This window comes from Herpailurus yagouaroundi, unplaced genomic scaffold, assembly GCF_014898765.1.
Source record: "Herpailurus yagouaroundi ecotype Mexico unplaced genomic scaffold, PumYag 184, whole genome shotgun sequence".
NCBI lineage: Eukaryota > Metazoa > Chordata > Mammalia > Carnivora > Felidae > Herpailurus > Herpailurus yagouaroundi.
The window spans coordinates 11,087,532-11,109,849 of NW_024412415.1; the positions used below are offsets into that span (position 1 = coordinate 11,087,532).

The 22,318-nt window shown below is 43.6% G+C and overlaps 1 protein-coding gene across 1 annotated transcript in view; it reads right to left on the reverse strand.

The window, feature by feature from the left end:
* Positions 1-383: 383 nt before the first annotated feature.
* SPG11 (SPG11 vesicle trafficking associated, spatacsin) overlaps positions 384-22,318 on the reverse strand; it is an 88,478-nt gene continuing 66,543 nt past the window's right edge. The window contains exons 28-40 of the mRNA XM_040492550.1: positions 18,367-18,529; positions 15,968-16,182; positions 14,768-15,518; positions 9,015-9,154; positions 7,919-8,117; positions 7,380-7,517; positions 6,104-6,237; positions 5,280-5,387; positions 3,591-3,759; positions 3,066-3,154; positions 2,713-2,868; positions 1,636-1,787; positions 384-1,005 (exon numbers count right to left, since the gene is read on the reverse strand). Coding sequence (XP_040348484.1) covers positions 825-1,005; positions 1,636-1,787; positions 2,713-2,868; positions 3,066-3,154; positions 3,591-3,759; positions 5,280-5,387; positions 6,104-6,237; positions 7,380-7,517; positions 7,919-8,117; positions 9,015-9,154; positions 14,768-15,518; positions 15,968-16,182; positions 18,367-18,529 — 2,595 coding nt within the window. The 3' untranslated portion in view covers positions 384-824. The remainder of the gene's footprint in view (positions 1,006-1,635; positions 1,788-2,712; positions 2,869-3,065; positions 3,155-3,590; positions 3,760-5,279; positions 5,388-6,103; positions 6,238-7,379; positions 7,518-7,918; positions 8,118-9,014; positions 9,155-14,767; positions 15,519-15,967; positions 16,183-18,366; positions 18,530-22,318) is intronic.

The following is a 22,318-nucleotide window of genomic DNA, read 5'->3' on the forward strand; positions in this document are numbered from 1 at the left end:
TTAGATAGTAAGGCCTAACTCAGTATGGAGAAGAGCTTATTTATTTGGAGTAATTGAGCTTATTACTCAGGTTACCGCTGTAAAAGCATAGATTGGGTGATCCTCTTTATTATATATTTTAAGCAATTTAACCAAATTTGTGGTTGGAGTCTTTTTGAAACTGTCAGAGAATCAAAAGTAGGGACAACAAAACATGTTTTAAGTTTCTCTTAAATAGGAAATAGGAACCTCAATCAAAGCTCTGTAGACTACTAAGTGTAAGAACCATCTAAATGATTGGAGGAATTAACAGAAAGCAATGACTACACAGCAATAATTACAGTAAATATTGTTTTAGGGCAGACAAGGGCTAAGATTTCCTTGGCAGTAATGATGACATACAATGAATTTAAAATCTATTTTATTATAGAGATCAGTTTCTAACAAATGGAAATGTATCATCTGTTCCTTAACTGTGTAAATAATATTAAATTCCTTTGAAACTGGAATCTGCAGGCACAGATATTCTTTAATCAATATTGCATATCTAAATAGAAGCCATCTTCAGGAAGATGGAGCTTTTGATCTTTATACCAATACTATACTATCTGAAGTGGTATAGATGAACAATCACTTTTAAGTAAGAATTTCCTCGTGAAAATTCTCTCATTTACCCACTATTCACAGAGGACTGGTTATGGTCAGTCCTGGGGTTTTACAACTTGACAACACATACCCCCACCGCATTATTCTGAACAAACATCTGTCAGTACCTCACTTCAGTACAAGAAAACAGGCATCTATGACATCATGGCAGTAACCACCCTCCTATCATCTGCATCCACCTAACCTGCTAGCATGTCCTTTAGACAGCAGCCAGTTTGAGGGTCCTTCAGAAGCATATTTACAATGTCATAAAATTTGTGTTCATATGCAAGTTTGTAATACAAGTAGACATCTTCACAATAAGTGAGTAACTTCTTCAGGTTTTTCACAGCTGTGTCAGTAGGCTGATGTTGTTTGTATCTAGAAAAGAAATAGAAGAATGTACAGGTTAAGATACTATATCTTGAGCGAGAGCTGTCTACTCTGACACGGCTACTTACATAGACGATGCTGGAATCTGAGAAATTCTATCTATGGTATTAGGGGTCCTGGATAAACATGAAATTATTTCATTAAAAATGTTATCTTAATATTCACTTGAATTGCAGTAAGTTCAGTACTCCAAAGGAGGCCTCTGAGGTTTAGAGTGTTTGGCACCTTGGACAAGCTGAACAGCTGTCCTCCCATTTTAAATTCAGCGTGCTGTAAGTAAACTGTTCTCATTCATCTATTTGCATACGTTTGTTAAAAAAACATCCAGAAGCAAGAGATCTTTTAAGTTGACTTATTTTGAGGGGAAGAGAGAATCACACGCAGCCTCTGCGCTGTCAGTGCAGAGTCTGACGCAGGGCTCTACCTCACGAACTGCAAGATCATGACCTGAGCCGAAAGCAAAAGTTCTGATGCTCAACCGGCTGAGCCACCCAGGTGCCCCTGGGGATTCTTGACATCTGTTTGCCATCTCAGAGAGGCAGCTACAGACATGTTCTATTTAGCCATAGAATTCTTAACCCATGCCTTATCTCAAAGCAGAGTCATTTTAATACTTACTTTTTTGAAATCTCTTCAAATACACTAGATCTTAATAACCTTTGCTGCTTAAATTCTTCCAAGTAATTAAAGTCTCCTTTAACAATCACTTGTTGGTATAGAATTTCAGCCCAATCAGGAACAAAGTCATAGGCCTCAGCCACAATAGAAGCCTTATAAAAGGATGGAGGGGAAGAAGGATACCATTAGAACCCTATCTGATATAAAATTGAAGGCAAGGGGTTCTAAAAAACAACTTCCTACTGTTACATTCATGGTGAATGTGACCATCACCAACATGCGGAAAGACTATTAGCATTAGCAGTGGGAAGTGTGGTGTTTGACATTTCTCTTCCCTTAAACCCCATTTTCCTGTGGTATTTTTTTCTTTTTTTAAAAAAATTTTTTTTTTCAACGTTTATTTATTTTTGGGACAGAGAAAGACAGAGCATGAATGGGGGAGGGGCAGAGAGAGAGGGAGACACAGAATCGGAAACAGGCTCCAGGCTCTGAGCCATCAGCCCAGAGCCCGACGCGGGGCTCGAACTCCCGGACCGCGAGATCGTGACCTGGCTGAAGTCGGACGCTTAACCGACTGCGCCACCCAGGCGCCCCTTTCCTGCGGTATTTTTAATCTTCACAATGAGTTAGTAAAACTACTGAGAAATGGTATTTTTCCCACTAACTCAACTGTGTAAGGAACAGGGAAGGGGCTGATTCCCTGGTAACCTAAGTGCTAAAGCCAGCCTCCCAGCAGCCCTGACTCCCTATGCTAACCCAGGTGTACCATCCTAGAAACAGTGGGGCGGCTAAGAGATACTCAACCCATTAGCAGGAATGTTTCTCCAAAGGTTGTCTGCCTTCCTGCTGGCCTAACCGCAAGCTCCAACCTCTGTCCAAACAATATGCTAACAAATCCTGCCATGAAAAGCAATTTGGTGTATCGGACAGCTAAAAGTAAAAGCTTAGAATTACCCTGATTCTGTCTCTAGTTCTGACATTCCAGGCAAGTGACTCAACCTGTGGGCCCCAGGAGAGGGGTGGCAGGAAGGGGTGCTGGCAACAAAGCGGACTTCTAGAGTTTCCTTCCTTGCTTACCTGGTAGAACCGAGGTAGAGCAATGATGCAGTCCATCAGCCTGTGGCGGCCCAGGTTGATGAGCATTGTGTTCTGGCCAGTGTTCAGAAAGTGAATCTGCAGTGTTATCAACTTGGTGAGCCGGTGACAGTGCAGGGCCTGTCGCACACAGGAGTCCTGAGAGACAAGGGTAGAGGGAGGCACAGGGGACATGTTGGCATGTCCCCTGGGAACCTTCCAGCAACTGAACTCACCCCTTCTGCCCCCCGTTGGCCCAAGGCTCCGTCTCCTTTCACTTGGAAGAGCCCAGGGAGATAATTCCTACTGCAGACACCAAGCTCTAAGGCCGTTCTGGAATGAGACTCCACTGTTACCTTGGCATAACTCTCTGCTGCATCCAGCATCAGAGTCAGGGCTTTCAGCAGCAGCTGCTTCAGGTGGTGCCCGTCCTTGAGGCGGTCCTCTGCGGGAGAGAAGGGGAAACCTGTGGGGTGTGTCTGACTCCGGAGGCTGGCTGCTCCCATCCCACTCAGTGATGGTGGGCTGGACTAGAAACATCCAGCTCACATTCGCTAGGAGGCAGGCATGTCTTACTCAGCTAAAGGCTACTGGACCAGAAGCACACACTTTGGAGCAGGGTTCATCTAGTTCTCAGAAGCATCAAGGCAGGCTCGCCCAGCCTCAGTGTACACATTGCTTCCGGATGGATGTCACCCCGGGTGCATGGGCTACAAGAGGGGCAAATGCCTTCCAAATCCCCTTCCGTCTCTTGTCTGCCCAGCTGGGGCCCCACTGAGTGGCAGTTAATAGCTGAAGTGGGTATTAATCCCCTTCTTAGTCCCAAAAACCTCTCCTGGCTGGCAGCACTGGCCTGAGGGCACTGCTGTGACCTTTCTCACCCCAGGGCTGAGACTCGATCAATTTCAGTTGGATGCAGGCAGCTGCCTCGTGGTTCTCCCCAATCTCCCGGCACATGCTGAAGCACAGAGCAATCATGTTGTGCTTCTCACTGTCTCCCGGGCGACAGCGTTTGATGTAGTCCAGCAGGGCTGTCTTCAGGGTACCGCTCTGCCCAGGGAAAAAGGGGAGTACCAAGGTCAACCAGTGACTGCGAGGGGGCATGACTGGCTGAGTCCCTTGGTTCTGAAAGTTCCTTGACAACTCCCAAGAAAAAGGAAAAGATAAGCAAAAATGAACACAAAAGTTTATGCTACCGTAAGAAAACAGGCACATCCTCTCTGCTGGTACAAATGTGAACGGTGAAACCTGTCAGAAGGGAGAACCCTCAAAAATGTGCACATGTGCATTACTCTAACAGTTCCATTTTTTAGGAATCTATCCTTTAAGAAGTAAGCAGAGAAACGTGCTGAGATGGATGTACCACAGGTATTCAATAGCAAACAACTGGAAAGAATCCAGATGTCTAGAATAAGGACTAAGAGAATACCATGTAGCCATTACAGCCAATGTTGGTTTGGGAAATATTCATGACATGCTTATTAAGTGAGAAAAGCAGGCTATTTTATATCTACACACCATGATAAAAGTTTTGCTAAAAAATACGTAACTACGTATGTATATATGTTTCTGGCCACATGTGCAGAGAAAGGGCCTACACCAGACTGTTAGCAGTGGCTGTCTCCTGGTGAGGACTTTTTTCTGTGCATTGTTGTTTTCCAAGTGTCTCTATAGTGAATATGCGTTACTTTTGTTATCAGGAAAAAAACTTATTAAAAGAATATTTCCATGCACAAACCAAAAGGCCTTGGAAACAATTTTTAAAAAACCCTCTGGGGTATCCTGCAGGTGTACCTCGGCCCAGGACTTGCTCCTCTCCTCACAATTGGACTGGTTTGTCCTGAAACTGGCCCAGCACTGGGGAGAGTTTTTCTGCTTTATCTCTTAGTCCTGATTGGCTGAGCTCAAGTTCCCAGAAGCCAAAAATGTGCCTTGGTTTTCAAATCTTCAGAGGTGAAAAGGCTGAAGCAATCCATCAGCCAAATGAATGATTTGGGAACAGAGGCTCCGTAAGTGACATGCCTGGGGTCACATGGCACGCCAAAGACAGAGAAGTGCCCGGAGCCTAGAGGGCTGACAGGTCAGGCCTTGGCTTCCAGGCCTCCTTCCTGGTCATCACTGTAAGCTGCCCCACAGCCTTCCAAGCCCAGGCCTGGGCATTCCATTCACTTCCTAGCGGCTCTTGGCAACACGCATTCTCATGGTCCCTTGAAAACTCTCCACTCAAAGCCATCAGACACAGCATTCTGAGCTGGTTAATCTACTTCCACATGGCTCCCAGGAAGGGTTTTTGCTTCCCCGGAGCCAGCATTCAGACAGCCGAGGCAGGTGACAGGCTGACAGGAAGTGCACAAACTTGTTTTCCTCATTATTTAACATCTATTGGGATAATTGCTACCTAGTCTGAACTCTGTAACTTAAAGCTACTGGTTACGGTGTGTGTCCTAGGAAGTTCTTTAATTCTCTCCCTTTGATCCCAGGGGGCCACCCTGACTGGGATTATTCCTGAGAAGTCAGCTGTAAAGTCAACAATATATGCCATCCTGGAGCTCAAAATACTGTACACCTACCGGATCCAACTTCTTCCTCATCAGCACTTCAAAGTAGTGCTTTTTATGCAGCAAATCAAATATGTAGGTCATCTCATTGTACCTTCCAATGCCAGTGAGCAGGCGCACCTGGAAAGGGTGAGGGCAGCTTGCATCAGTGTCAGCTGGATCACCGCTGCTCTCATCATTTTGGTTGCTTTCAGATGCCAACCTCCAGGGAGCAGAAAGGCTAATGGCAAGGCTGCCATTCTTAGCTCCCTCCCTCCCTTCCCATGTACCCAATGGGACCTCCTCTGGAGGATTCAGAAATGCTCGCCATTGGGCCACCACTGGCTGTTGCCTCCTCAGTCGTCTATAAACCTAAGTGTTGACGTGACATGGTAGGCAGGCACGCTTCCTCTTCCCACCACGCCTTATTACAGGGCCCAGTGGCTTGCTCACCCACACGAGTCAGTTTCAAGCCTGGGGAGATTGGAGAGGCACAGGAGGTGTGAGCTGTCAGCTCATTTCAGTTCAGAGACAACACTGAACCTTGTTTTGGGGGGAAACAGAGCTGTCTCAGCCCTCTAGATAAATGAACTGCCCTGGCAAGGGGGTAGGACAGCCCTGGAGCATGGCATAGACCCTCTTGATATCTGCTCCTTTGGGGCAGTCTCTGCTCTGATTTTGACAGTAAACCTAACCTAGAGCAGAGGGTTGAGCTGCCCAGCCAGCTCCCAAGTAGGCAGTGGTATTCCAGAGGAGCAAATGCCCTAAGACCATGTCAGCTCTGAACTGGTCCCCAGCCTATCTGTTCTCTCAAAGGGGGCCTCAGAATGGAGGGTGGGGGTTCAGGGGTGACTTACCATCAGCCCATACTCCTCACTGGGGGCCAAGTGTTTGTCTGTAAGCAGCCGGGCAGCCTGCAGGACTCGGCTGATGCCCTCCATGTGGCATGTCAGCGTGAAGCAGTGATGGGCCAGGATCAGCAGCTCCGTGGCTGGGTAGGTAAGGCAGTCAGGGTAAGAAAGGATTGCGAACCCTGGCAGCAGGGTGGAGGGGCCTATATAGACAGCCTGTCTGGAGAAGACTCTGAGAAGACACCAGCTTTGGAGTAAAGTGTGGCAATGGACATATAAAGCTTCAAAAATAGACATACTTTTGAATCAGGAATTTATCTTAGGGAGATAATCATCAATGTGCATATAAATGTGCCTATAAGGATGCTTGTCACGGTGTTGAAAACAGAAAGTTGGAAGCAATCTTATACCAAAGTAAGGTATAAAATGTTATAATTACATGAGAAATACTGTGTAACCAGTGACAATGATATAGAAGAATATGGTCATGGAAAGATGTTAATGACAGCATGTTCATAAAGTAATTATAAACAGTATACACAGGATAATGCCATTTTTGAAAAAATGCCTATAGACTTCCATAGAGAAAGATCAGATGGACACATACTACCAAATGCCTAGAATGAACTAGATATTGTGGAAAGCGAGCACGCTTTCAAGTCACAGGGACTGGGTTCAAGTAACACTTCTGACACGTAACAGTTACAAATCAATCAACTTCTCTCAGCTTCAGTTACCTTCTAAAATGGGGACTGAAGGGGCGCCTGGGTGGCGCAGTCGGTTAAGCGTCCGACTTCAGCCAGGTCACGATCTCGCAGTCCGTGAGTTCGAGCCCCGCGTCAGGCTCTGGGTTGATGGCTCAGAGCCTGGAGCCTGTTTCCGATTCTGTGTCTCCCTCTCTCTCTGCCCCTCCCCCGTTCATGCTCTGTCTCTCTCTGTCCCAAAAATAAATAAACGTTGAAAAAAAATAAAATAAAATGGGGACTGTAATATCCCCATTTTAGGGGATAACGTGAGAGTAAGGTAAGGTAAATGTTATATAAATGTTATAAGGTTACCTTCTTGTGTAAATTTTACATTTTGGGCAGCATTCCCATATTTATTTTCTGAATTTTCTTCAATGACTGATGGCTCTCCACCAAGAACTTGTAAACTATGCTGGAAGGGAAGGGATCCAGAGCAGGAACAAGGATCCAAGTTGAGTTTTGGAAAGACTAACTTGGGGAGACTTCTTGGAGACCGGCTTGGGCCCAAACATGTAAGAAAACGGCCAAGAACTTACTGCAAGACAACTCCCCATGGGGAACGGAGGAAATCTTGTCTAATAGCTTCATGCCTACCAACGTGCGGTCTTGACACAGAGTGGTCAGCTGAAGAAATGTCTGGCTTTCCTCTGCTGGGGTGAACATCTGCTTAAGTCCTGGATAAAAAGGCGGTGAGAAAGGGGCTGCTTTTAGCCTTGAGAGTTGAGAGAAAGCTAAGAACCCCATGCCAGGCACTCTGCCCAGTAATGCGGAAGGAGCTCCCAGTGCAGCTGTCTGCTTCGCTGAGCTCAGACACGTTGGCCTAGTGGTCACCTTATAGGTCAGCAGGAGTTCGTTAGCTCCGAGAAAGGCATAGCTACTCTAAGCATAATCATAAAATAATAAACAAAAAGCAACAATAACAAAATAAATGCAGTGTGTTCTCTCCTCTGACAAGTGCAGCCTGGTAGTCTCAGAGGCAGCATGCACGATGCACATGAACATGACATGCAGATTCCTTATGCTGGCAATGTGGGAATGTGGTCTGAAAGACATGGAGGCATGTAGGGTGGAGCACCTGTTCCCTCCGATGGGGTCAGCAGCTCCCGGGTCACCTCTTCGGCCACAAGTTCAGCCACTGTGTCTGGCTCGAGGCCCTGGGTGCTGATGAAAGCCTGGGCCCGCCTGCATCGGTCGGACCGCTGAGAGGCCAAGATCGTCCTGAGCATGGCCTCACCGTCCCGAGCGGCCACATCTGTGTAGGAACAGCCCAACTCCTGAGAGGAAGGCAAAGTTGGTCAAAGCTACTGTTAGGAGCCAGGAAAAAAGCTAGCAAAAGGCATCCATTTCTGAAATCCCATGTGGATAGACTCCACTATTTTTTTCTGAGGTTAAAGATCCCTCACCCTGGGCAGAAACCTTAGAAGAAGGAAGCACTGTTTTCTAGCCCTTTCTTTCTCTTCACCAATGAGCTGAATCCAAGCAAGAGAAAGAAAGGCTTGTCTTCAGAAACCATCAGGTGACTCACCTCTTGTTGAACACTGAGCTTTTCAAATGTTATGAAATGTAAGAAAGTTGAATAAAAGGCAAGAGCCTCCACTCGGCTGTTCCCACAGCAGCAGCAAAACCCTCAATCTCCAAAGAAGCTCTTCCAAAGGGCTTTAGTGCCTGCCATTATTTCTCCTGTGTTCTCCCACTTCTCAGTGTCTATTATTTTCTCCCCTCGATCAGCACAAAGCCACAAACAATTTCTGGCTGCTCTGGTTCCTGTCTTTACAGTCATCACATTCCATTTTATTTTATAACTTATTTTGGGCTCTCCCGCATATGGAGACCTCCAAACAATCCTGAAGCTAACTAAGATATTATGGCTAGAAGGGACCTTCATGATTAAGTCATTTATAGATGGAGAATCAGGAGCCCAGAAAAGTGAAATTTCTTGCCCTCGCTTCTGGTTGGCTGGGGCACAGCCAGGACTCAAAAGGCCTGGCACTTGGCCTGGAGTCCCCGGTATTCCCAGGGATGGATTTACAGGGGCCGACATCTTGACGAGCCATCTGCTCTCGTGTCATGGTTATCACGTGAAGGGCCAACTTGGCAGCATCCAAAATCTATCTCCATCTTCCTGCTTCCCTCCCTCAGCTGCCCCAGAGGCCCCATCACTGGGCACATACCTTGGCAAGTTCATACAGACACAGGACCTGCCGACAGTAGGTCTTCCCATGGAGGCATTTGCTTGTCAGAGTTTCCAGATTAGTCACCACTTCATCCCTGGGGGGCAGCATCACAAGTGACTGACTATCCAAACTTGAAGCTGGAAGCAGATACAGGTTTGAGGGGGGCTTTAAGCTGGCAAGTAAAGGCCTCTCCCAAGCCCCCTATGGCACAATCTGTTTGCTCACACTTTCCTCCCGTTACACCTCCATGACTCCCCCTGGGTCTGGGACCACTTGTGACTGGGCCCACACCCCACTATTTCATTGCCTTCTTCCAGGAAATCCCGGCCAGGAGACTTCAAAGGCCTCGAGAGGCTACACAAGACTCCAAGCCACCCAGTGAACACTCTAGATAATTACCAAAGATGTCTGCTGAACCCTCCTCCACACGCCCTCCCAATTTCCTCTCGTACCACCTAAGTCACCAGATCTAGCTGACTGTATCTCTAAAACATCTCCCTGGTCACTGCCTGAGGTACAGTCTTCACAACCCTGCATCTATGAAGCTGGCACCAGCCCCTGCCGCCAGCCTCCCCCTCCCCAACTCAATCTTCTATTGACTCTGAAGGATTTTTCCAAATCGGAAATGAGAAAAACCAAGGGTCAACCGGATAGAGGCCTGAAGCGCATGATAAAAATTAAAATCCATTCCTGACTTAAAAAAGAAAAAAATCAAAACAACCTCTCAGCTGAAAATAGAAGAAAGTGGTCTTGAATTGAGAAAGGGTTTCTATTAGGAAAAAAAGTAGAAGGGAGAATTTAGATCACAGTGTTCCTAACAGCAAAAACAAAATTGAAGACTTTAAGGATGTATCAATACAGTACTATTGGGGCGCCTGGGTGGCTCAGTCGGTTGAGCAGCTGACTTCGGCTCAGGTCATGACCTTGCGGTCTGTGAGTTCAAGCCCCGTGTCGGGCTCTGTGCGGACAGCTCAGAGCCTGGAGCCTGTTTCAGATTCTGTGTCTCCCTCTCTCTGACCCTCCCCCGTTCATGCTTTGTCTCTCTCTGTCTCAAAAATAAACGTTAAAAAAAAATTAAAACAAACAAAAATACAGTACTATTAAACAATAAAGTCTTAAATAAAATTAGTGTATAGAATGCTCTGCAGCCATTAAAAAGAATGAGGTCCAGAGGTGCTGGGCGGCTCAATCAGTTAAGTGTCCAACTCTTGATTTTTGGCTCAGGTCATGATCTTGCAGTTGTGGGATCGGGCCCCGTGACAGGCTCTGCACTGACAGCTCAGAGCCTGCTTGGGTTCTCTCTCTGCCCCTCCCCTGCTTTCTAAATACACAAAAATACCCCCGGTACTAAAGTGACAAAATGTTGGAATTACCATTTATTGAACAAACTATCTTTCAAAGTAGCTATCATAAAAATTGTTCCAACAAGCAATTATAAGTGTTCTTGAGACAAAAAGAAAAACAGAGTCTCAAAGAAACAAGGTATAAAGGATAAAATAGAAATTCTGGAAGTGAAAAATAACTGAAAATTTAAAATCACAGAAATAAACTCGAGCAGCATGCAAATGCCAGAGAAAAGAGTCCGTGAAATTGAAAATGGACAGACAGAAATGATCCAATCTGAAAACAAGGAAAGAAAAATGATCCAATCTGAATTAAGACGAAAAAAATGAAAAAAAATTGAATAAAGTCACAAGAACTTGTGAGACAGTAACGAAAGTTCTATGATTTGCATCACTGGAGTCCCAAAAGGAGAGGACTATGAGGACAGTGTTGAAAAAATATCTGAAAACATAAGGTCTGAAAACTACCTACATTTGGTGAAACACATACACCTAAATGTTCAAGTAATTTCAAGTTGCATCCTGGACATTTTGAATAGTATGAGACTCTGATTCTTGTTTAAATCTTATGAAGAATGTTGGTTTTGTTTTAAGCAGGCAGTTGATCTGGTTATGTTTCGGCTATGATATCCAACCCACGTTCTGTAGACTGTGTTGGTTTTTTTTTTTTTTTTTTTTAAGGACCATTTTTTAAAAATGTTTATTTATTTATTTTTAATGTTTATTTTTTGAGAGAGAGAGTGTGAGCAGGGGAGGGGCAGAGAGAGAGGGAAACACCGAATCTGGAGCAGGCTTCAGGCTCCGAGCTGTCACCACAGAGCCGACGCAGGGCTTGAACCCATGAACCGTGAGATCATGACCTGAGCCTAAGTTGGATGCTTAACCAACTGAGCCACCCAGGCACCCCATGTTTTTTATTTATTTTTGAGAGAGAGTGAGAGTGTGAGCAGGGGAGGGGCAGAGAGTGAGGGAGGCAGAAGATCCAAAGCAAGCTCTGCCCTGACAGCAGACAGCCCAATTCAGGGCTTGACCTCAGAACTGCGAGATCATGACCTGAGCCAAAGTCAGATGCTTAACTGACTGAGCCACCCAGTGGCTGTGATTTTAATATCAGTTTTCAAATCCTTTGCAGTGCCATTCAGATCTAGCCTGCATGTGTGTAACATCCTATGCTCAGTCTGCAGCCTGGGTAGTGTAGTTGTTAATTCAGTTCTCAGAGTCTTGATATGCTGATTAGGAGCAGGTCTATATACGCAAAGCCCAGGATTCAGCCCTGGAGTTCATAAACAATTGTATCGTTGGGTTTCCTGAATCTCTCTCCCAAGTATTTTCCGGTTCCCTGAGGCTTCACTTTTCAACCTTCTGGCCAACAGCTGGAATTTTAGCAGCCTCATTCTATCCTGCACTTTCCCTGACTGTGCCTGCATCCTGGGCCAGCAGACAGGATGATGCAAAAGAGAACAGGGGTTCACTGCATCGTCTTGAGACCAGGACACCTCGAATCCAAAAAATAAAGTTCCTCTCTGAGTTTTGGATCTTACCAGCTGCGGCTCCAGCCTCTACTACCACAGCCAAAGGGCTTCTTAGGAGCTGAGGTTAAAGAGAAAGGGTGTTAGGAGTTCCCTTTCCTGCTCCTTGAGCCCGTTCTACAGGGCTTCTCCTGGAACACGTGTTCTGTCAGGCTTAGTGCTTAGTTTTGGGTTTCAGGCAGCATCACACTCAGGCTGAAGGTGATGGGAGGTGGGGGCGGGGAGGGGGAATCATAATTTGTGTCACTCAGTGCTGCCTGCTGTGTGCCAGGTTTTACGTTGATTTCAACAGGTAGAGCGAGCTCGTTCTGCCTTACCTACAACCACAACCCCAGGGAAGGGTTTTAAGCAGGGGATAACATGGTCTGAGTTGCTATTTACTTTTTTCTTTTTAAGGCATATTTTTAATGTGTAGTATCTTAAATGAAAAAGTATTACATGCTTAGTGTAATGAATCACAGTAGAGAAGTGCATAAAGTAACAAGTGAAAGTCATTTATCCATTCAATACCACCCCCACCAAATTTGCCAGAATAATGTCTCCTACTTGCTTGGTATGCATTATTTCCTGTGCGTGGGTTTGCACAGGTGCATGGGCACATGCACACCATTTATTTTTTACAAAAATAAAGTTACGTGGTTGTACATTTTTTCCTGTCAGTACACATATATTGACCTCATTTAAAGAGAGAGAGAGAGAGAGAGAGAGAGAGAAAGCATACACACACACAAAAAATTCAAAATGGATTAAAGACCTAAATGTCAGACCTGAAACCATAAAATTCCTAGAAGAAAACAAAGGCAGTAATCTCTCTGACATCAGCTGTAGAAACCTCTTTCTACATATGTCTCCTCAGGCAAGGGGATAAAAAAGCAAAATTAAACTATTGAGACTAACACCAAAATAAAAAGCTTTTACACAGCAAAAGAAACCATCAACAAACCAAAAAAAAAAATCCTACTGAATGGGAGAAGATATTTGTGAATAAAATATCCCATTAGGGGGTTAATCTCCAAAATATATAAACAACTCAACACCAAAAAAACACAATCCAATTAAAAATATGTAAGACGTGAATAGATATTTTCCCAAAGACATCCAGATGGCCAACAGACACATGAAAAGATGCTCAACATCCCCCTCATCACCAGGGAAATTCAAATCAAAACCACAATGAGATATCACTTTACACCTGTCAGAATGGCTAAAATAAAAAACATAAGAAATAGCAAGTGTTGGTGAGGAAAAGGAACCCTAGTGCACTCCTGCTGGGAATGCAAGGTGATGCAGCCACTGTGGAAGACAGTATGGAGGTTCCTCAAAAAATTAAAAATAGACCTACCATATGATCTAGTATTCCACTATTGGGTATTTACCCAAAGAATACAAAAACACTAATTTGAAAAGATATACGACCCCTATGTTTATAGAAGCATTATGTATAATAACCAAGATATAGAACCAAGCCAAGTGTCCATTCATAGATGGATGGATAAAGAAGATGAGGTATATACACACAATGGAATATTACTCAGCCATAAAAAAAGAACACAATTGGGGCGCCTGGGTGGCTCAGTCAGTTGAGTGCCCGACTTCGACTCAGGTCATGATCTCACAGTTTGTGAGTTCGAGCCTCGCCTCGGGCTCTGTGCTGACAGCTCAGAGCCTGGAGCCTGCTTCAGATTCTGCGTCTCCCTCTCTCTCTGCCCCTTCCCCGCCCATGCTCTGTCTCTCTCTGTCTCTCAAAAATGAATAAACATTAAAAAAAAAAAAAGAACACAATCTGGCCATTTGCAACAATATGGATGGATGTAGAGGGTATAATGCTAAGTGAAGTAAGTCAGTGAAAGAAATACAATTTCACTCGTGGAATTTAAGAAACAAATAAAGAATAAAAGAGGCAAAAAAATGGACTCTTAACTATACAGAACAGGGGAGCCTGGGTGGTTCAGTCAGTTAAGCATCCGAGTCTTGATTTCGGCTCAGGTCATGATCTCACAGTTCGGGGGTCTGAGCCCCACACTGGGTTCTGTGCTGACAGTGCAGAGCTTATTTGAGATTCTCTCTTTCTCTCTCTCTCTGCCCCTCCCCAACTTGCACTGTCTCTCTCCAAATAAATAAGTAAACTTAAAAACAAAGTAGAAAAAGAAAAAAACTATAGAGCAAACTGGTAGTTACCACTGGTGAGGTGGGGAGGGTGGATGGGTGAAATAGGTGAAGAGGATTAGGAGTACATTTATTGTGATAAGCATTGAATAACGTATAGAACCATTGAATCATATTATATACCTGAAACCATGTAACACTGTATATTAATTATATTTGAATTAAAAATAAAAAGACTGAATGCTTTCTCCCTAAGATCAGTAACAAGGCAAGTATGTCCACTCTTATCATTCTTCCCCAGTATCATACTGGAAGTCCTAGCCAGTGCAATAAAACAAGAAAAAGAAATAATAGTCATTCAGATTGGAGAGGAAGAAATAAAACGGTCTCTATTCACAGAGAGCATTGTCTGTAGAAAATTCCAAGGACTCTATAAGAAATCCACTGGGATGAGCAAGTTTAGCAAGGGCACAGGATACAAGATTAACACAAAAATCAGCCTATGTCTATATACTATCAATGTATAATTAGAAACATGATTACTGGTACAGAAAAATTTCAATGGACTAGCTACAAGTCAGATAGATTCCAACTTTGATATACAGCTAGTTAAAAGACACAAGTGTTGCTATTTCATTGACTAGTTAATTACCTAGTTTATGGATTATCCTGAATTTATGTAACTAGTATGCCAATAGGGACCCTTTCTTTCTGGGAAAGAGTGCCAACAGCTCCATTCAGGACTCAGGGAGGTTTGATCTCTTTCACTTACTGCTCCGGGCTTTCCTTAGTGGCATGCCAGGTTCTTCCTCCTCAGGCAGCTCAGCACTTTGCAGGATAGCATGGACTTCTGGGTGCAGGTCACCCACACTAGCTTCCCCTGAAGCCAGTGCTCTGCAGTGCAACACCAAGGCAACATCTTGGTTATAGAAATGAAAATACCGACATATTCTACTTGCTTCATGCACACAGCCATCGTCCAATAGGCGCCCGATCAGGAAGTTCAGCGATTCCTGCTCCTTCCGACCCAGTGTGTTATCACAAGTCTCTTTGGATGGAAGGCCATTAAGTTCTAAGTATTTTGATGTGTTCAGAGCAGCCAACATGGAGATTGAAAACTCACTCGCTACGCTTTCAAAGGAAAGTTCCCCACTAGTTGAGATCTGTTGAGAAAACCTGGGCTCTGTTTCCTCTGGGTTTTCCCTGAGGGTGTGCTGGGCGATGCGGCAGAGCCAGATCCGCTTCTCCAGCTCCTCCAGCTCGTCCACGGGCACCAGGCCCTCCTGAGCAAGCCAGTGTGCAGCCAGTGTCAGCAGCAGATGGGCCTCCTCAATGCTGCTCAGTGCCCCCTCAGCTGGGCACTCACATGCCTCAGGGGCCTGGGCTGAGAAAAAGGAGGAAGCTGCTTTGCTTGAAATGGAATTTCTCTTAAAATTCTCGTGACATTTTTTCCAGAAGCCAATTCTTGCTTGTTTCAGGGACCACTGGTCAATGTGTTTTAAGGTCTGCATTTCCTGTGTTATCTGTGAAATTTAACAAAGCAATTTTTAGTCTTTCCTAGATATAAAAGTGTCATGAATACGAATGCTCCCAAGAATGCCATACTTGTCAAAACCAAATCAAGTCAGAGAACATGAGACTTGGCTACAGATGATCCTGAATATTTTATCTGGAAAGTTAAAGTATGAAAAGCAATTCTAAATTTACGTAATTGAAGGGGGGTTCAAGATGAAGCCACCCTGTATTTAATTCTATTCAAAGCACAACAGTTGCAGCATATCCTATAAGCTGACCTGAATTTAAAACACACACTCTTTGCTAACGGGCATCCTAGGCTCATCCATTTCTGAAAGTAAGGTGTGTGTCAAAAGTAAAAAAGCCTCTTCTCCTATAAATCTTCTATCTCATTTGATTCTGTTTAATGCTGGTGTAAAAAGCTAACATTTTAAGTAACTTAAGAGACTAATGATACCTCTTCAATAACCAAGTTGTCCACAGGTAGCTCAGCTAATTCTGCTACCCTCCTGGCCAAAGCAAACTGTCCCTCTGTCTCCAGTTTTTCCAAAATAGATCTGCATTCATGCTGAAAATTCTCAGGGCTGTAGCTGCTAATAACTACAGGATTAATGGCTATGGATGTATCCTTCAAAATTTTGCTAAGGACACAGAGCTTCTTCACATCTGGACCTGTGCCAAAGAGAAAAGGATATATATATTTAATCAGGAAAATGCTGCCATGGCCTTTCCAGAGTAAATATCAGGGGGAAAGCACGTATGTTTAACACAATTATGTAATCAAAGGAATAACACAAACCTATTTTTCTTCTCTGGTTTGCTAGCACATGAAGCTATAAGGGCATTTCCTACATTGTAAGAACCACTAAAGATTCGCACAGGGACTCCATCTACACATGTGGCTTTATATACACGGCAGAAGTTGGTGGCCTGCAGTATCAACTCAGTCAACCTTGGGAAGATCTGACCAGTCATTCAGGCTAATCCCACCTCTTTCTGGATTCTTCTCCTACCTTGAACAAATCTGTTTTTATGATTGCTCACTTGCTCATTCGGTGCAGGCATCATGTGGATTAAGACACAGAACTGGCAGGACAGTTGAAACTGTAGCTGACCAATAGCCAAGCCCCTTAATGCAGCACACCGTATCCAGAATGGAGCGTCACTTTCTCCTTCGCACAACTGCTTAACCCAGGGAGACCCAGCTGAGTTCTTCTTCATATCCCTGGGAAGTCCTTTTCCTCAGTGACATTTGGAATTCTCTGCCCACAACCTATGTGGCTGCGTCTGCTCCCATTCCCACATAGTCTGTGTAGAGCTGATGTGTGCCCTACCATAAAAGAGGGGCATGAAAAATATTCTGTAGGGGCCATCTGCTGGGCTGTGGTCTGATTTAGGTGGTTCTGGGGACAGTGAGACACCTTGCACAATAACCACCAGTATGGGGATGCTGGGCTTCTTTTCTTCATATAAAACACAGGTTTTTTATAAGAACAATTTCTAGGGGCACGTGGGGGACTTAGTCAGTTAAGCATCTGACTCTTGATTTTGGCTCAGGTCATGATCTCATGGTTCATGAGTTCAAGCCCTGTGTTGGGCTCTGGGCTGGCAGTGAGGAATCTGCTTGGGATTCTCTCTCTCCCCCTGCCCCACTCTCTCTCTCTGCCCCTACCCCACTCACACTTACTCTTTCTCTCAAAAATCAACTTAAAAAACATAATTTGTTTTCTCTAAGCACATAAATGTTATACACAGAGCACAAATGTTCTATAAAAACAGAAAATGTTTATATGAATCAAAGCATAATAACAGTTAACAACACAATCCTTATAATTTCTCAAGGATACAATAATTCTGGCAAGAAAACCAGAAATTGATTTCTGAAAAAAATTAAGATTACTACAGATCAATAAAAACACCTATATGTAAAAAGGATCTATTTGGTGTACAAAGTAATTGACAAGTCCCATGTGACATACACTGCATTTTGGAAACACCCCTCTTTATTTCCAGTCGTCAGCCCTGACAGCCTACAATCCAGGCGTTGAGCCCAGTATTCTGTCAGTGTTTGGTACAGATGTGAGTTCTCCAGATGAATATCTATGAATTTAAAGGTGATAAAATAACCCTAGTAGTGAAAATGTCAGAATCTAGTATAAAAACTTGAAATTATCAAATAGAAAAGAGGGTAAGGCAGTAACTGGTTTCTTTCAATCTGTAACAACCTTAGAGACTGCCCGTGTCTGGAGGAGTCTGCAAAAAATAAGCATAATTTGTCTGAAACCTTCAAAATGAATTAGACATTCCTGAAACAGTTTGTGACCCTGAGCAATGATGACATGTTAAGGTGACTTGTCAGAAAAAAGAATGACAGTGACAGGGTGCAGACTAGCCAAGGGGAATGTAGCTGACAAGGACTCAGAAGGAGCAGACAGCTGTATTATTTAGGTTATATCTTGTGCTACGTTTTGAATGCTTTCACCATGATTGAAGATTCCTGCAACCTCTTCTTCATACCTCATTATGGACTATAAATGTAATGTCATATGTATTTTATTTTCCTGAATGCCCTTCTAAAATATTTTCAAGATTAAGAAAGCTAATTTGGGGGTGCCTGGGTGGCTCAGTCGGTTAAGTGTCTGACTCTGTTTTGGCTCCTGTCATAATCTCATGGTTTGTGGGTCCAAGCCCCACATGGGGCTCTACGCTGACAGTGCAGAGCCTGCTTGGAATTCTTGCACTCTCTGCCCCTCCCCTGCTTGCTCTTTCTCTCTCTCAAAATAAATAAACTAAAAAAAAAAAAAAAAAAAAGAAAGCTAATTTCCTAACAACTTTAGTTTAAGGACTGTCTCTTACCATCACAGAAGAGATGTTCTATTCCAACAAATAGCTGTAAAAGCTTCCCCAGTTCATACTGGGTCCCACACTGCTGCAGCATAAGCTTCAAAAGAAAACACACCTGCTCCTTCAGCCACGCAGCAGGGATGGTAGCATGGACCCTTGTGGCTGTTGTTTCAACCTATGAAAATAAAAGGGGGTCAGGAAAGGTGATTTCACAGCAAATCAAAACCTCCAAATTTGGGAATGTCTAAGAAAGCCAAGGTACCACCAAAAGTCATTTCCTGTCACAAAGGGGGACACTTATTCAGGTCCTTTCCACATGACAGGAAATGGAAGTATGCCTCAGAGGAGTGCAAAAATAAGCCCTCCTTGGCAGCTTTGCAGATACTCTCTTTGTGAGATGTAAAGAGCTGCTGTAAAGAGCTGTGTGTGTCAAAGTCAAAGATGGACTAGAGACCTAAAGACTGAACGCTAACCATGGAGTGAATTGATGCGAATACCCGCAAGTCAGTGACAGCCAAACTAACAATGCTGTGAGTTGCTGTGAAATTAACCTGACATGTTTCACCTAACAGCTTTGGAGAGGGATCTAGGGCTGCCCTGGAGTCCTGAAGATCTGAAATTCATATATCAAGACCTCTTAGAAAGATTTAACATTGCCCAACTTGTTCTACCACTTTGCATGTAGTTTATATTATCATTAGAAAAGGATCTCAATTAAGAAGCCTAGACTTATGTCATTACAATCAAATGCTGGCAATATTAATAGGAAGATGATCCCAAGTAGCAGGCTACATTAGTTTGATTTAGAGAATTAGTTCTTAGTCTTTATTTACTTGTTTACCTACTCCTGCTGCTGTTAGAAGAGAGTCTATAGCAGGCAGGTGATGGAACTGGTCAGAAGAAAAGATACTTGAAAGTAAAGGGCTGAGGCAAGGATGGAACAGGTGCACTGCCCCTCCACAGGAAACTGGAGCAGGGGCAGTCAAACAAGAATAAGAACCACCTGGGAGGACCTAAATATAAAATGAAAAACTATAAAACTCCTAAAAGATTATACAAGAGAAAACTTAGATGACCTTGAATGATAATCTATAAAAACATAATTACCCAGATTGACTTAATTAAAATTAAAAACTTCTGCTCTACAAAACACAATGTCAAGAGCATTAGAAGACTAGCCACAGACTGCAAGAATTTGCAAAAGACAAATCTGATAATGGGATGTTATCCAAATACACAAAGAACTCTTAAAATGAAACAATAAAAAAACAACGCCATTAAAAAAATAGGCTGGGGGCACTTGGATGGATCAGTAGGTAGAGCATGCAACTTTTTTTTTAAATGTTTATTTACTTACTTTTGAGAGAGAAAGAGAGAGAGTGAACAGCAGGGGAGGGGCAGAGAGAGAGAGGGAGGCACAGAATCTGAAGCAGGTTCCAGGCTCTGAGCTGTGAGCAGACAGCCTGATGCAGGCCTTCAAAACATCAACCGTCATCATGACCTGAGCCAAAGTTGGACGCTTAACTGACTGAGACACCTAGATGCCCCATGCATGCAACTCTTGATCTTGGGATTGTGAGTTGAGCCCCATGTTGGACACAGAGTTTACTTAAAAAAAAAAAAAGGCTGAAGACCTTAACAGATACCTCACCAAAGAAGATATATAAATGGCAAATAAACATAGGAAAAGATGCTCTGCATCATATATCAGGGAAATGCAAATTAAAACAGTGACATATCACAACATACCCATTAGAACGGCCAGAATCTGGAACACTGACAACACCAAAGGCTGGCAAGGATGTGGACCCACAAGAACCAGCATACATTACTAGTGGGAATGCAAAGGATACAGCCACTTCGGAAGAAAGTTTGATGGTTTCTTACAAAACAAAACACACGCTTACCATTTGATTGAGCAATTATGCTCCTTGGTATTTACCCAAAGGAGTTGAAAATTTTGTTTAGAGCACCTCTATTCATAATGGCTAAAACTTGGAAGCAATCAAGATGTCCTTTAGTAGGTGAATGAATAAATAGACTGTGGTATATCCAGACAAGGTAATATTCAGCACTAAAAAAAAATGAGCTATTAAGCCATGAAAAGACATGAAGGAAACTTAAATGCATATTACTAAATGAAAGAAGCCAATCCTAAAAGCCTACATTCTATACAATTCCAATTATACCACATTTTGAAAAAGGCAAAACTATGAAGATAGTAGAAAGATCAGTGGGTGCCTGGGGTTCGGAGTGGGGAGGGATGAATAGGTAGAGAAGATTTTTTAGGGCAATGAGACTTCTATGTAGGATACTGTAACACATATATGTCATTATGCATATCTCCAAATGTATACCTGAAGAATGTATAACACTAAGAGTAAACCCCAAGGTAAACAATGGATTTGGGGTGTTATGATGTGTCAGTATAGGTTCATCCTTGGTAACAAATGGACCATGCTGGTGTTGTGATGTTGATAACGGGGAGAGTCTATACAGGTGTGGGGGCAGAGGGTATATGGAAAATCTCTGAAACTTCCTCTTAATTTTATGATGAACTAAAACTGCTTTAAAAAATAAATTCCTTTTGAAAAGGTGGTGTGGAGGGAAGGAGCAGAAAGCACCAGCATCTCTCTCTTCACCTAGACAACAACTGCACTGGCAAATCGGTTCAATACAATCATTTTGGAACTCTGCAGTTTGTTGAAGGCTTGCGAGTTCCAGAGGAAGGCCTAATGGCAGGTAAATTGCTGACAATTTTGATCAATTTCAGTCCTTACCACAGTAGCTGCAACCCACTCCTCACCCTTAGCCACAGGGGAGGCAGTTGTGTATGCACATGTTCCTAGAGCAGCTTGCACACAGCTTGCAGGAGTTGTGGGGGCAAAAAGGACCCTGTCCTCCAAATATCAGAAATTGGTGCTCTGATCCCCAGTTGCTGCTTCCAGCCACAGAGGTGTAGACAAAGAGGTGGGCAGTCATTGTTGTTTCACCTCACCCACTGTTGCAAGCTCCACTGAACTCCTCCCCTGACTTCCAGGAGATGTAAAGGGCTAGCACCCTTTTCCTCTCCACTCCCTTCATTTTTTGCTTTTTTCCCTTTTGGGAGCCAGACATAAAGACTGAGACATTTAAAAACAACTGCATATATGAGGAAAATTAGAAAATTACTGTGTATGTGCAGGGAAAGGCTAGAAAAGACCCAAGAAGACCTTACTTAGATTTACACTTCGTGCTGATCCTTGGCACAGAAATGACTTCTGGCCACCCCAAACCCAAAATAATAAAACAATAACAAAAAATAATAAACCCTTGGGAAGGGGGAGAATCTGACTTCTAGGGTTACCACATCATTAGATTCAAATGTCCAGAGTTCAACAGAGAATCACAGGGCATACACATAAGCAGGAAAGTAGGGCCCAAAAAGAAAAAAATTTTGACATAACCAGTCCCTAAAATAGACCTGATGGCAGATACACCATTAAAACAACTGTTTTAACTGAGGAAGATGTGGAGAAAGTCAAGAAAATGATGTGTGAACAAAATGGAAATACCAAGAAAGAGAAAATCTAAAAGGAAACAAATTCTGGAGCTGACAAGTAAAATAACAAATTCACTACATGGATTCAAAGGTAGAAGTGAGCAGACAGAAGAAAGAATCAGCAAACTTAAAGGCAGGACAATAGAAATTATCAAGTTTGAGGAAGAGAAAGAAGATTGAAGAAAACCAAACAGAGCCGGGGCGCCTGGGTGGCGCAGTCGGTTAAGCGTCCAACTTCAGCCAGGTCACGATCTTGCGGTCCGTGAGTTCGAGCCCCGCGTCAGGCTCTGGGCTGATGGCTCAGAGCCTGGAGCCTGTTTCCGATTCTCTGTCTCCCTCTCTCTCTGACCCTCCCCCGTTCATGCTCTGTCTCTCCCTGTCCCAAAAATAAATAAACGTTGAAAAAAAAAATTAAAAAAAAAA